This window comes from Tursiops truncatus, chromosome 4, assembly GCF_011762595.2.
Source record: "Tursiops truncatus isolate mTurTru1 chromosome 4, mTurTru1.mat.Y, whole genome shotgun sequence".
In the NCBI taxonomy this organism is placed as follows: Eukaryota; Metazoa; Chordata; class Mammalia; order Artiodactyla; family Delphinidae; genus Tursiops; species Tursiops truncatus.
In genome coordinates, this window is record NC_047037.1 from 76,768,077 (window position 1) to 76,782,230 (window position 14,154).

The 14,154-nt window shown below is 35.7% G+C and overlaps 1 protein-coding gene and 1 non-coding gene across 3 annotated transcripts in view; both read right to left on the reverse strand.

Moving 5' to 3' along the window:
• EAF2 (ELL associated factor 2) overlaps window positions 1-14,154 on the reverse strand; it is a 48,994-nt gene that overhangs the window by 31,940 nt on the left and 2,900 nt on the right. For both annotated transcript variants that reach the window (XM_019922611.3, XM_073804176.1), the window contains exons 2-4: window positions 10,184-10,278; window positions 2,679-2,815; window positions 539-684 (exon numbers count right to left, since the gene is read on the reverse strand). In XM_019922611.3, coding sequence (XP_019778170.1) covers window positions 539-684; window positions 2,679-2,815; window positions 10,184-10,278 — 378 coding nt within the window. The remainder of the gene's footprint in view (window positions 1-538; window positions 685-2,678; window positions 2,816-10,183; window positions 10,279-14,154) is intronic.
• TRNAG-ACC (transfer RNA glycine (anticodon ACC)) lies at window positions 4,812-4,884 on the reverse strand. Its single transcript has one exon. It is a non-coding gene; the product is annotated as a tRNA-Gly (tRNA).

Consider the following 14,154-nt stretch of genomic DNA (forward strand, 5'->3'; position numbering starts at 1 on the left):
ATTACTATAACATAAACACCCAAACTGCAGCTAGAAAAAAAAATGGAGATTTAAGTTTCCTTACTTTCAAAAAGACTGTGCCTCTCTAGAAGCACCTACCTGCTGAGAAGTGAGCAGCAGTTCAGAAGAACTTGCCTGCTGCTTTGGCTTACTACATCTCCTCACTCCACTACTGGTTTGGCTACATCTTAGACATCTATAGTCTGGCTACACATAAAAAAACTTCAACAAGAAGATGCTGTGAAGGACTAAATTGGAATCATCACAACTGTCAAAAAGAAGAAAACTCCAGTTACACATATCTAAACAGTTACTTTTTCCCCTGAATAATAAAAAATATAAATTCTGTTATATAGACACAAGCTTACGTACTTAATACTCTAAATCATAAACTACACTTCTCCCCTAGAACCATAACAAAAAACATTATGTTTTTAGAATTTTACAGTTAGTTCCCTTGTCAATTAAAATGAAAAATTTCACTTAACATTTATTAATAATTTATTTTAAAGGGCCATTACATACTCATAGATTTTACCTCTTTCAATATCATCCATCGGAGATGCTGGGGACATCTTGTCTTCCGATGGAGAATGTTTTACAAGATTGGGAGTCCTAGTTGAATTCCGCATTTGTTGCTGCTGCTGCTCTATACGATACTGAATTTTACTGCTTCCTTCAACTCTGCAATTAAGAACATCAAAAGGTCAAAACAGGTATGATGATTGCAATATAACAACAATTTCAACTTACAAAGCTACTAAAATCGACCACTTATTCTTTTTCCTAGAGATCTTTAAAACGATATTCAAGGATTAAAGCATTAATTTAATTCATTATTTAACAAACCTTTATTGAGCCCTGCTATAGGCATGGCATACACACAAATCCACTGAGGGATACAAATGTGAATTTAAAAAAAGCCACTGCTCAAAACTGAAGAGATAAGACATACAAAATGACTAAAATAAAATGAAATTATACATGAGTATAGCAGACACATTACATTCCCTAAATTCTGAAATTACCATTTCTGTTAAAATTAAATCACTCCCACATTTCTCATTCATAAGGTTAAGACATGTTATTAAAGGAGGTTCGTATACTTTCCCTTCAATACTTAAAAAAAAAAAGTATATAACACAACTATGCTTGACTTTGCCTCTCCCATTTCCAGTCACCAAATCCTGTTAGTCCTTCCTTCACAAAGTATTTAGAACTTCACTTTTCTCTTCATTCCTATTCTAAAACATCGTGGTTTGTGCATTTTTCTCTTTCCCACATTGTTTCATTTAAATCAATTTGTTTGGTGGATTTACATTTCAAAACAAGAATGTAAGCATGTCGATCCCTGGTTAAAAAAACTTTAATATGCAACCACCGTCAATAAGACAATGTCCTAATTTCATAGTTAATATTGAAGGCAACCTACCTTTATAACCTTACCTCTAGTCTACTTTCAACCTCATATCCCACTTTCTATACTTGTATACAGGGAAAGAAACAAATCTCTGCTCTATTCAAGCAAGTCTTATTCATAGGTTCCAAATAAGTCAGATACATTCCTGTCTTGTTTACATCCTCATGTTCTCTCTGATCAATTAAATCAGTATTTTCCAACCTTTCCTACAAATAAAAATCACCTGGGAAGAGGGGATAATTAAAAAACAAAAAAAAGTTTCCTGGGCTCCTTCTCTGATCTGTAGTTGAACTGGGGAACTCATTTGTTTAACAAGCACCCAAAGGCAATCCTTATCATGAAATATGTTTGGGGGGAAAAAAAAGCCCTAAATCTTAACCTCCTCTTAAGGTACATCAGTAAGGGCTCCCTGAATGCTCCGATGAACCATGTCTTCCTTCCTTTAATTCCTAGAACAATTTTTATCTATACTATTTGTATGGCTTGTTAATGCACTGCCTATTTCCCCCCAAAAAACATGTTAATTAATGCACTGCCTATTTCCCCCCAAAAAAACAATTTGAGATGGCTATGTTCTCTTATTGACATTTTTAATAGAATTATCTGCTAATCCAATTAAAACGTGGACGTTCTGAGGTTAGTATTTGTATAGGAAGTTCTCCTTTTTCTTGCCTCACATTTTCTAAGTGCTTGATAAAATTTTACTACTGATAATGAAATTATTTTGGAGATTGTGTAATGGCTCCTTTTAGTCCAGTTCTACAAAAGTATCTACAGTAGAATAAAAGACGTACCTACATATAAGAAAACATACAGAAACAAAACAAGCTTTTAAATATCATAGGGAGAAATGGTAAAAGCTTCTGGCTAAAGGATCTTCACCAAATTTAAACTTGGAAAAAGATCAAAACATTTTTGTAGGGCTTCCCTGGTGGCGCAGTGGTTGAGAGTCTGTCTGCCTGCCGATGCAGGGGACATGGGTTCGTGCCCCGGTCCGGGAAGATCCCACATGCTGTGGAGCAGCTGGGCCCATGAGCCATGGCCGCTGAGCCTGCGCGTCTGGAGCCTGTGCTCCCCAACGGGAGAGGCCACAACAGTGAGAGGCCCACGTAACGCAAAAAGAAAAAAAAAAAAAAAATTTGTACCAGACAGAAATAACCCTTATGTAATAGTGTGACTTAATCCAATAACTTTTTTCACTGACATTCTCTTAGCAATTTATGTGTTGATTAAATAATTTATTTCATTAACCACATACCTTGTTCTTTTTACAGTGATGTTGCTGCTGAGTTTTTCTAGTCGACATTCCCCAGTATCATGGTTAATAATCAAAATGCATTCTTTTAAGTAAGGTTTCTTTGAACCTTTGAAAACAGTTACTGGTGTAGTTGAACCCTGTTTAAAAAAATTAATTATTATTACTTGAAATTTATCATAGAAATTCAGTTGAGAGGGCCTTTGAGATCTTCTTTCTCAATCTATTGATATACTGTACTTCAAGTCACCTAACTGCCTAAATTTACTACTCTGGCAATAAGGAGTATAGTAAAAAAGACAGATGAAGAGAGGCTGAGATCTCAAAATTGCTGTCTTGAGGAAAGGGAACAGAGGAAGCAGCTGCCCTGAGCCAGTAAAGATTCGTTTCACAAATCTTTGTAGACGTGGTCTACAACAGGAAATTGGGATTCAATTCTAATACAACCAATATACTTTACAATAAGGGAACAAAAGTCCTGAGTTATATTTCCTACTCTTCCTCTTCTTCCTACCTAAATTTAATTTTTTAAATCTGGCATTTTATTAAAGGGGGGCTTCCCTATGCAGATTAAGGAAAATGAATGTATCAGGGAACATATGTTACATTAAACTCACTGATCAATTTTAGTGTCCTTAAAAGTGGGACAACCAGACATTATGTGCTTCATGATGTGATATAAAAGAAAGTAGGCAGCATCACCTATAAAGTGTTCTTGCCTGAAAAAAACCCCACAAAGAATCTAACTCTCACCAAGGCTTTAGAAATAACTACCAGTTTATAGGAAATATGAGGAAGGAGAAACAAGTTATATAATCCCAGACAGAAGTAATTTGAAATCCAGAATGTGGGTATATTCTCTAGGACAATTAACCTGGTTTCTCCAACAAACCAGTGGCATAAAAGGGGGGAGGGACTTTTACAGAATAAAAGAGATAAGAAACATAATATCAGAATACAATATAGAAATATAAAATAGGTAAACAACAAGGAACTACTGTATAGCACAGGGAACTATACTCAATATCTTATAATAATCTATAATGGAAAAGAATCTGAAAAAGAATATATATGTATAACTGAATCACTTTGCTGTACACTTGAAACTAACAGAACTGTAAATTAACCTCAGTAAAAATAAATAAATAAAAATACAATATAGGGATTTTATATGGATTTCTAGGGAGAAAAACTGAAAAAGGACATTTTTGAAACCATCATGAAAACATGAATATGGACCAAGTATTACAATTAATTCTACTATGTGTGATAATAGCAGGGTTACCATGGTACTTAGGTGAAAATTAAAATATCCTTATCAGTTAGAGATGCATACATAGCATTTGTGAATGTCTGCGATTGCTTTAAAATATGCCAGGAAAAAAGTAGGAAGCTCTATTAAAAAAAGATTAGCGGGGCTTCCCTGGTGGTGCAGTGGTTGAGAGTCCGCCTGCCGATGCAGGGGACACGGGTTCGTGCCCCAGTCCGGGAGGATCCCACATGCCGCGGAGCAGCTGGGCCCATGAGCCATGGCCGCTGAGCCTGCACGTCCGGAGCCTGTGCTCCGCAACGGGAGAGGCCACAACAGTGAGAGGCCCACGTACCGCAAAAAAAAAGGTTAGCAAAATGTTGATAATTGTTGAAGCTCAGTAAGTACACAGGAGTTCATTATACTATTCTATTTTCCATAATAGAAGGTTAAAGAATCCTGGTCATTACTAATAACCTACATCTACCTATGCTCCTCTTCTATCCTTTGTCCCTGCCTCCCTCAACCCTGAAGGAATTTTATGTTTCTCATTCTCTTATTTTATCCCACATATATGTATCCCTAAATAATATATTGTTATAATTGCTTGGTTTTGAACTTTATAAAAGTACATTAAATTTTTAAAGCACTGATTATAACAATTTTGCCAAATACAATAGTAATGTTAGATCAGGTTAGAAAAAGATGACTTCTAAAAAAGACTAAAGGGCCTATCATTTTTTTAAAAAATATTTATTTATTTAGCTGCACCGGGTCTTAGTTGTGGCACGTGGGATCTTCGTTGCCACATGTGGGATCTTCTTTGCGGCACGCGGGATCTTTTAGTTGAGGCATGCAGGCTGTTAGTTGTGGCATGCGGGATCTAGTTCCCTGACCAGGGATCGAACCCAGGCCCCCTACATTGGTAGCACAGAGTCTTAACCACTGGACCACCAGGGAAGTCCCAGGGGATATCATATTTTAAAAGTTAACAATCATTAGAGGCTTAACGCATTACCAGAGGAGTATGAGATAAATTTGGTAATTGAGGATGCCATAAAAAAGGGGTAGGTTAGAGACCTCTGAGAGGCTGGGAGAGAAAATTATGAAACCAAAAGTAAGGAACAAGTTTTTCTAAAACAAAAATGATCTACAGGAAGTCAAGCATGCATAGCACATAGATAAGGACATATCTGGAGTGGCCCCTAGAAGAGTGAGATGCAGAGCACTTAGCTGAAGCCCTGTAAGGTAGAGAGCCAGAAGCATGATCATGACAAAACTAAGTTGGGCCTACTTGGCTGATAAGTATATTTTTCAAACGTCTTGACTAAAAACAAGTGAGTAAGATATCCCAGAATAGCAACCCAAGGGCTTCAAATTACATTTAAGAGAGTCACGTAATATATTCTTCTTAAAAAATACTTGTATTCTTACTTAGAAAACATTTTAAAATACATTATTGTACTCTGAGTTTCTGAAGGAGGAGGACTGGATTAGAAATTTTTTATTGCTCCTAGCACCTGAAGTACCAAGCTCTTCACAGGTACTCAATGAATGTTGAATGTGAACAATATGAACATTTTTACCATAAATAACAAGTTAAGTAAGCCTTTCACAATCCCTGTACCTGCCTTCTATACTTTGAACAAGTTTTTTTAAATTAAACTTTTTTCCTCATTAAATTGAGCACCATTCTTATTTTAAATTTCAATTTCTGCCCTCTTATTTCATATTTCAAGAAAGGGGTATTAAACTATTAAGGTACCAGGAAACTCCGAAGCATATGAACTCTTTTTGCCTCTGAATAACTATGGAACACATGCTACCACCTCCATGTTTACTGCTATAACCCAACATCAGAACCCAATCATCAGGTCACCTAGATTACTGTTATCCTCCTCCCTATTCTCCTTCTAGTTTTATTTCCCATCTGCTAACAGGCGAATCTGATCATGCCTGATTATGAATACCAGGAAAGGAAAGTAATCAGTAATGGAATGGAAGAGTACAATAGTACTTCCAAAGTAACATGAGGGAAAACAAAGAAAAAGAAAAGGAAGAAGAGACGCTTGACAAAACTAATAAAGAACAGAAAAAAGAAAACAAATTAAAATAACTAATACACATACTATAAGATGATAGAAATAAAAATCAAGTATAAAAACTTTGAACTAAATGTGTATAGAATTCTCCTAATAAAAATAGAAAGTGTCAAAATTGGTTTAAAAATGAAACAGAATATTCTGTTAACAAAAGATATACTTAAAATGTAAGCTAAATAAAAGTAAGAGACACTTAGATTCCATGAACATGCAAACAAAGAGAAAGCAAAGGTGGCAATATTAATATTAAACAAGGTGGTATTTAACCTTAAAATCACAGAAACAGGGTAAAAAAGGTTTATTATACAATGATAAAAATATAATTCATTTAGAAGTATAACTGTTATAGGACGTTAAAATAGGAGTCAAGTCCTAAAATAAGCTGAAGTCCCAAGAACATGGTAGGCTATTTTCCCATGTAAGCTAAGTAAACTCAATGGAAAGAATAAGACTAGGCTCATCTTGGAAGGGACTTTGACCAACAGCGTCATCTAGAGTGGCATAGTAGCCATCAGACATATGGAACTCTCACAAGTCCAGGGTTTGTGGGCAAAAGCTGTTGAGCAACCACTAGAGATGCACTCATTGCATAATAGGAAGTGTAGCTGGAAGTTTCCTGTGGGCTATTTCATCAAAGTCCACAAAAGTACCTCACAAGATAGCACTAAAAATATGCCAAACTGGACAACACCAATAACAAATCATAACAGTCAAGTAAATCTTTTCCTTTCAATATTCAACATTTTGAAATTTTATAGCAGTCAACCATAGAGAATTGTTTACAAAAAAGAGAGATTTGTAAATGCCCAATATTAACCCCCTTAACAGTCTTCATTTTTATTAGTTTCTTCTATTTTATACTACCAAAGAAAACCTAGAGGAATGAGAATTAGAAAATCTACCCTATCGAAGAACCACGAGAACCTGAAGGTACTCTTAAAAGTATAATAATAAAAATTCTATTTTATGGAATGCCTCCAAGCTTCTAGGCATTTTCACCAAGATGATGAAAGCAAGTTGATAAAGAAAATAGGAGAATATAAATGCCTCAAACTAATAATCATTACATTTCCACAAAATTAAGAACTGTGAAGAAATGTAAACCTCCTACTTATTTGAAGAAGTTCTTTAATGAAGGGGTAAAACTCCACAAAATTTGAGAATATAATTTCTATTCTTATTCACAATTGTTCAAGGATTGTAGGCCCAGCAGAAAAAAAAATTTGCTCTTAGCAAGTGGTAATTTTAACAATTCTCTTCCATTCCAGCTATCTGAAAGATTCACAGGATAAAATTCAAATTCTTTTGCATTACACATCAGGCCCTTCTTTATCTGATTCCTAAATACCATCTCCGACTATGTCCCCATATGCACCCTTTCTTACCTAGCCATAGTGGCTTATATATAGTTCTTCAAATGTAACAGACTCTTTTGTTGCTTTGTCTTAGCCCACGTCTTTCTTTTCTCTAAGAGGTCCTTCCCTCTTTCCTTCACCTGGGTAATTTCAACTCATCTTCAAGACAGCATATCCTGATGTCTCCTCTCCCTCCCCAGGCTGAATCGCCGCTCTTCTGTACTCCCATAATATTCTGTGTATACCTTTATGATAGTCCTTACATTACTAAATTTTAATCAATTATCTCCTATCTTCCTCATTAAATGATAATATTTTTTAGGACACCTACCACGTCCAGTCTACCTCTGTCTTCTTTTTTTATTTTTATTTTTGGTCACGCCACATGGCATGCTGGATCTTAGTTCCCCCAACAGGGATCGAACCCGTGTCCCCTGCAGTGGAAGTGTGGTGTCTTAACCACTGGACCGCCAGGGAAGTCCCTACCTCTGTATTCTTAACAGCTACCTAGCAAAGGACTTACCACACAGAAAGTATATGCATATATGGACTGTCTGTCCAACCATCTCCCTTTCTCATACACACATATACACACAAAAATATTGAGGCGTAGTCATTTTGGACATATCTCTGGTGGGCTGAGGTGGGGAGGGAACTACTTTTTCCCAAATGATTTCTCTGCTATTTCATAAATTTACAATTTGAAGCTTGAAATTTTCCTCCTATAGTTGTCATTCCTTCAAGAAGTATTTTCAATTGAGACCAAAATCGAACACATGGTAGATGGTAACTCTTGATTAAAGCAGGATTATGTGTGAATGAAAAAGGTTTATTAATAAATGTAAGAATCCCCATCTGCTTGGAGTAGAAAGACAATGCAAGGGATGAGGATGGGAGGATTGCAATTTGAGAAAATAATATGCTACGTGGCAAAGAAGAACTCATCTAAAGTTCTGCAAACCAATCATCACTGATCAATAATCCTATAATCTGAGACCAGGATAACAGGTGGTGCCTGTTATCCACCTGAGGCTTTTCAATAACTTTTAAGATTAAGTGAATGACTTGGGCTTTTCTTTAATAAACCTCATAAAGCAAAAAAAAGCCTTAGATTATTGGGTACTTAATATCCAAACTATTTTAGAGACACCAGAATCTGAACACTTTTTAAAAACAGAGTAATACAAAGGCTTACTAATCTACAATGTTTCAGACTGAGTTGATTTTTCATTTTCTTCAATTTCTAAGGGAGCAAATGAGAAATATACAATAAAATGCACCCACAAATTTCATTAACATTAGGGAAACCTTCAGAGGCAGCAACTCATATAGTCTGACATATAGGTGGGGTCTCAATATATAGTGTTGACAGACAAAAGGAAACAGATGGAAGGCTAGATAGAGGATAGAGAGCTTGCTTGCTATACCTCTAACCATGACAAGCCATCACATAAATGTATACAAGAGAATGTGGATGAACTAGCACAAAACCATTCCTATTACAAAAGTTAAAACAATGTAAAAAAATCTCAGAAAGTCTAGTGTTTTCTATGTTAGAGTATAAAGTTAGTCTTGGTTTTCTTTGAGAATAGATCAAGTCAGTATAAAAGGAAAAAGAAACTTAGGTTGAATGCTAAGAAATTTCTAACTCAAGGACTGAGAAAACTAGAGCATACAACAAAGAACTTGCATATTTATGTAAACAGTATTTGACAGCATTACTTTGATATATCTGAAAATTTTTGAAATGGGCAAAATTTTGGTAAAGGCCTACCTGACCTAGTCTCTTTCTTTTCCAGTCCATTCCCTAAGTCATTGTTAAAATCACTCCCAAAGCACAAATCTAATCATGTTAGCTCTCTGCTTAAAAACCTCTAATGGTTCTCTAATACCTATGACATAATCTCAAAATTCTACATTACAACATAAAAGATTCTTTATAATCTGGTCCCAACCTACCTTTCCAGTCTCTACTCCTATCAATCATTTTTCATTATTCTGTAATTTACTACATTCATTCATTTATTCCACTTGTCCTTTCTCCATTTGGAGCCTTTCACATACTGTTCCTTTTGCCTAGAATATTCTACTCCTCTTATAACGGATGAAATTCCACTTGTCCTTTAAGTTTCAGCCCACATAGCATATGCTTTATGAAGCCTTTCAAGATTCCACCAGGCAGGGCTTCCCTGGTGGCGCAGTGGTTGGGAGTCCGCCTGCCGATGCGGGGAACGCGGGTTCGGGCCGCGGAGCAGCTGGGCCCGTGAGCCGTGGCCGCTGAGCCTGCGCGTCTGGGGCCTGTGCTCCGCGGCGGGAAGGACCGCGGCAGTGAGAGGCCCGCGTGCCGCAGGGAAAAAAAAAAAAAAAGATTCCACTAGGCAGAGTATCTAATTCCATTTATGTGCTTAAACAGAATTTTGTCTCTGTTCTAATCTATAGCACTAGATAGATGTTTATATGTCTGTCTGCTGTAACAGATTAGGACTACATGGCAGGGCATATGTTATTATTCCTAGTTTGGAGAACAAAATCTGGCTCATAATAGTGATTTAATAAATATCTGTTTAGACCTCCAATTGTTTCAAATCATTTAATATGATAGTTCTTGAAACTTACAAAGTAAATTTTAAGAGTTTAAGATTGTTTTACTTAAGATAGTTTAAAATATGATTTTTTTGCTTTGCTATATTTATTAATTTTTTAACTGACTACCACTACATGAATTGTACAATCATTTTCATTTAAATTTAGTGGAAATCCTGTAAAAACATCTATTTAGTTTAAATATATGGAAATACTCACTTCTATATTTGGTAGAGTAATTGTCACCTGTTCACCTTTGCCGACTTCAAGCTCTCCTTCACAAGAAGTGTCAATAGAAGCAGGTTTGAAGTCATCTAAAAATAGATATAGATACTGGTTTTTATAAGATGGAAGAATACCTGAATACCTGGGTATCAAAAATATGAGCATGTTTCAGAGTGATAAATCATTTTTCAATAGCCAGTAATTAAAAAGGCTTAGAAGAGTCTTAATATTGCAAACAAACAAAATACAATCCAGATTATTTGTGTATGTATAATTCTGAGAGAAAAAGAAATAGCTACACTCTAAAACAGTGTTCCTCACTTCATGATCCCTTGGGATCCTGTTTAGATCAAGATGAACTAGACTACGATGTTCCACTGCTAAAAATGAAATAATGTCAGTATCTTGACAATTTTCTAAAAACCAATATCAGTAGAACATCTTCAATTTTCAGTTTTTTTCCTCCCCTAAATTTTTCTTAAACCACCTTGGGCTCCTACTACCACTTGTCTGCTGTCCTAGCAGAATACAAAATGAATAAAAACACAGCAAACACACATTCATGGGGAAAATTTAAAGAAAACTTATTCAGTTTAACAGCTTGAGTTTTTCATGGATACATACACCACTAAAAGATGTGTAAATTTAACCAAATCTGCCACTTCAGAAGAAATTAAAATAAGTTTTCATTTTGAATTAGATTATAATTCAACTGATGTCATTAAAATATATCACCTAGAGGGAACACAGGGTGCTAAGATATTTCACATACTGAGCAAGTTTAAAAACCTCTAAGATATGAAAGTCACTTAAAAATAATTCACATCAATATACATCAATGACTAATAAGAACCTGCTGTATAAAAAATAAATAAAATAAAATTCAAAAAATATATATATATACATCAATGACTGAAAATAATTCTGATACAGAATTCCTTTGCTGTTGCCAGGTTATCTTCTGGTTTCTTTTAAATAGAGGCTGGTAATCCAGATTTTTGTATAAAAGATCTTGATTTTTAGGTATTTACAACCAAATCATGTTAAAACAACAACTGTGTGGGTCAAAAAAAGCATCTCTAAAGTCAAAATCAGCTGATAGGATGTAAATCTATAACCTCTGTTTTAGTGTTTAAAAACAGATTTTTTTTCTTTATATCATTACTTCTGATCTTCACAACTCTCTGAATTGAATATTCTCACCCATATTTTACTGATGGTGAACTCCTCTAAAGTAACGAAGCCAGTAAAAGATAAGCGAGGAACTCAAGCCACACACTCTACCCAGCCCATATTATATAGCCTCTTTGCCTTAGATCCACAGTTCCAAACTTTTGTGTATATGCATGTGTCTGGAGGGGTGGTGTTAGGAGATGAGGGATAGTCATAAGTCCCTATCGGAATCTGATGAAAATTATAGACCAGCTACAGATCCTCTCTGTATAAAAATGCATATATGGGGACTTCCCTGGTGGCGCAGTGGTTAAGAATCCGCCTGCCAATGCAGGGGACACGGGTTCGAGCCCTGGTCCAGGAAGATTCCACATGCCGCAGAGCAACTAAGCCCATGTGCCACAACTACTGAGTCTGCACTCTACAGCCCACGAGCCACAACTATTGAGCCCGTGTGCACAACTACTGAAGCCCGTGCACCTAGAGCCCATACTCCACAACAAGGGAAGCGAAGCCACCGCAATGAGAAGCCCGCACACTGCAATGAAGTGTTGCTCGATGCAACTAGAGAAAAGTTGCTCGATGCAACTAGAGAAAAGTGTTGCTCGATGCAACTAGAGAAAAGCCCGCATGCAGCAACAAAGACCCAATGCAGCCAAAAATAAAAAAATTAATTAACTTTTAAAAAAGTAATACATGCTTAAAATATGCATATATGAATATACATATCAAATTCTATATAATTTCAAGGGATTCACAAGCCCTTGAAGCCTATGCATAAATGCCTATAGTATATGTGATACCAATAACAGACAGAAATGTACTCAAAATATCTGTAGGTTTGCTTAATGAGCTGGAATTTATAACCAGTAAGTCCATCAAAACTATTCTGAACCTATTTATATTTCTAATTATTATTGTTAGAATAAATTGCACATTTTATTACTTGTTATATTAAGTAGTGTTGTCTTTTATTTACCTTCACACAAGAAATTTCTTTTTAAGTATACAAATTTTGAGATTCAAGGGGTTAAATATAGCTCTAGAACTACAGAATTTGTTGAATAATCTCATGTTCATGCTTTCCATATGTTTTCTAATGTCAAATGTATTCTCTTCTAAGTTGGAATGATTCCAGACTAAATAGTTTATTTCTTTTGGTTCTTCTTGGTTTGGAAGCCTCACCACTAATTTTATCGTTTATTTTCTCTGGATTTCCTTCATTTATGTTATTTTCTTCAGATTTACAATACAATTACTTATATTACATAAAGAGTGGAAAAACATTTCCTGCCTTATTCTCAACACTTTTCCTATCATTGTTGATCACTTCTCTGACTATTTTGGCTGTAGCATCACACAATGTCAATATCTTCACAAAAGAGTCCACAATTAGTAACATAAATTTATTTCCTGGGATCTGAACTAATTCAACTAACTCCAAAACCCATACCCTTTCCAGTATACCACACTAATCAGAGAACATTAATTGTAAATATAATTTCAATCCTATTTTTCATTAGTGTACTTTCTAATGTGTGCCCATACCAAAGCTTAACAACCAGTTTTTTGGGAGTGGCTCCACTTGGTGCCTCAGACAATCTTCCTGTAGTCACTGTCCATGAGCTCATCATTTCATGACAGGAAAAAATGGTGTCATTTACAAACTTAGGAATTTCAATCTTTATTCCCTTATCTGGTTATAAATTGTAAAACTAGTACTAGCTCAAATCCAAAATTTATTCTAATGGGTCCTATTGCTCAAACTCTTCTACCCAGTGAAGCATCTGCTGTTAAGCATTAAGTTTATCATTTACAGAACATCCCACGTCTTCCCTACCACATGCCAGACTATGTTTTTGATAGGTTTTACTGCCAAGCCCTGATAAATGCTTTTTTTTTTTTTTGCAGTACGCGGGCCTCTCACCGTTGTGGCCTCTCCCGTTGCGGAGCACAGGCTCCGGACGCACGGGCCCAGCCGCTCCGCGGCATGTGGGATCTTCCCAGACCGGGGCATGAACGCATCCCCTGCATCGGCAGGCGGACTCTCAACCACTGCACCACCAGGGAAGCCCGATAAATGCTTTTTGAAAGTCTAGGTAAAGTACATTTATTGGCACTCTGCATACACACATGAATATAACCCTTCAATAATAATGGTGACTACTATTTATTCTCTACCATGCACCAAAAACTGTGCTAAGTTGTTTATACTATCTTACTTAATCCTGAAACTCTGAAATGTAGATATTACAATTTCCATTTTACATTTAAGAAAACTGAGACTGAAAGCTTCGAGAATATTACCAAAGTTACATTACACATATAGGTGGTGGAGGTCAGAATTCACATCCAGGTTTTTCCAAAACCTCAGTGTATTGAACAGGCATCATTACCCAAGTACATAAAGATAGAATACTACTTTCTCCCAGGTAACATTGATTTGTTATAAATTAGGTCCACCCTGAAGGGGATTAAGAAGTACAAGCCTCCAGTTACATAAGAAACAAGTCATGGGGATATAATATACAGCATAAGGAACATGGTCAATAATATTGTAATAACTTTGTATGGGGACAGATGGTTACTAGACTTATCTTGGTGATCATTTCATAATGTATGCAAATGTCAAATCATTATGTAGGAAACCTGAAACTCACATAATATTGTATGCCAACTATGTTTCAATAAAAAAAATTTTAAATAAATAAATGTCATGCTAAAATATATTTGAACCATCCTTACAAATTATCATGATACTTTCAATATATATCTTTACAGCCTTACCTGTT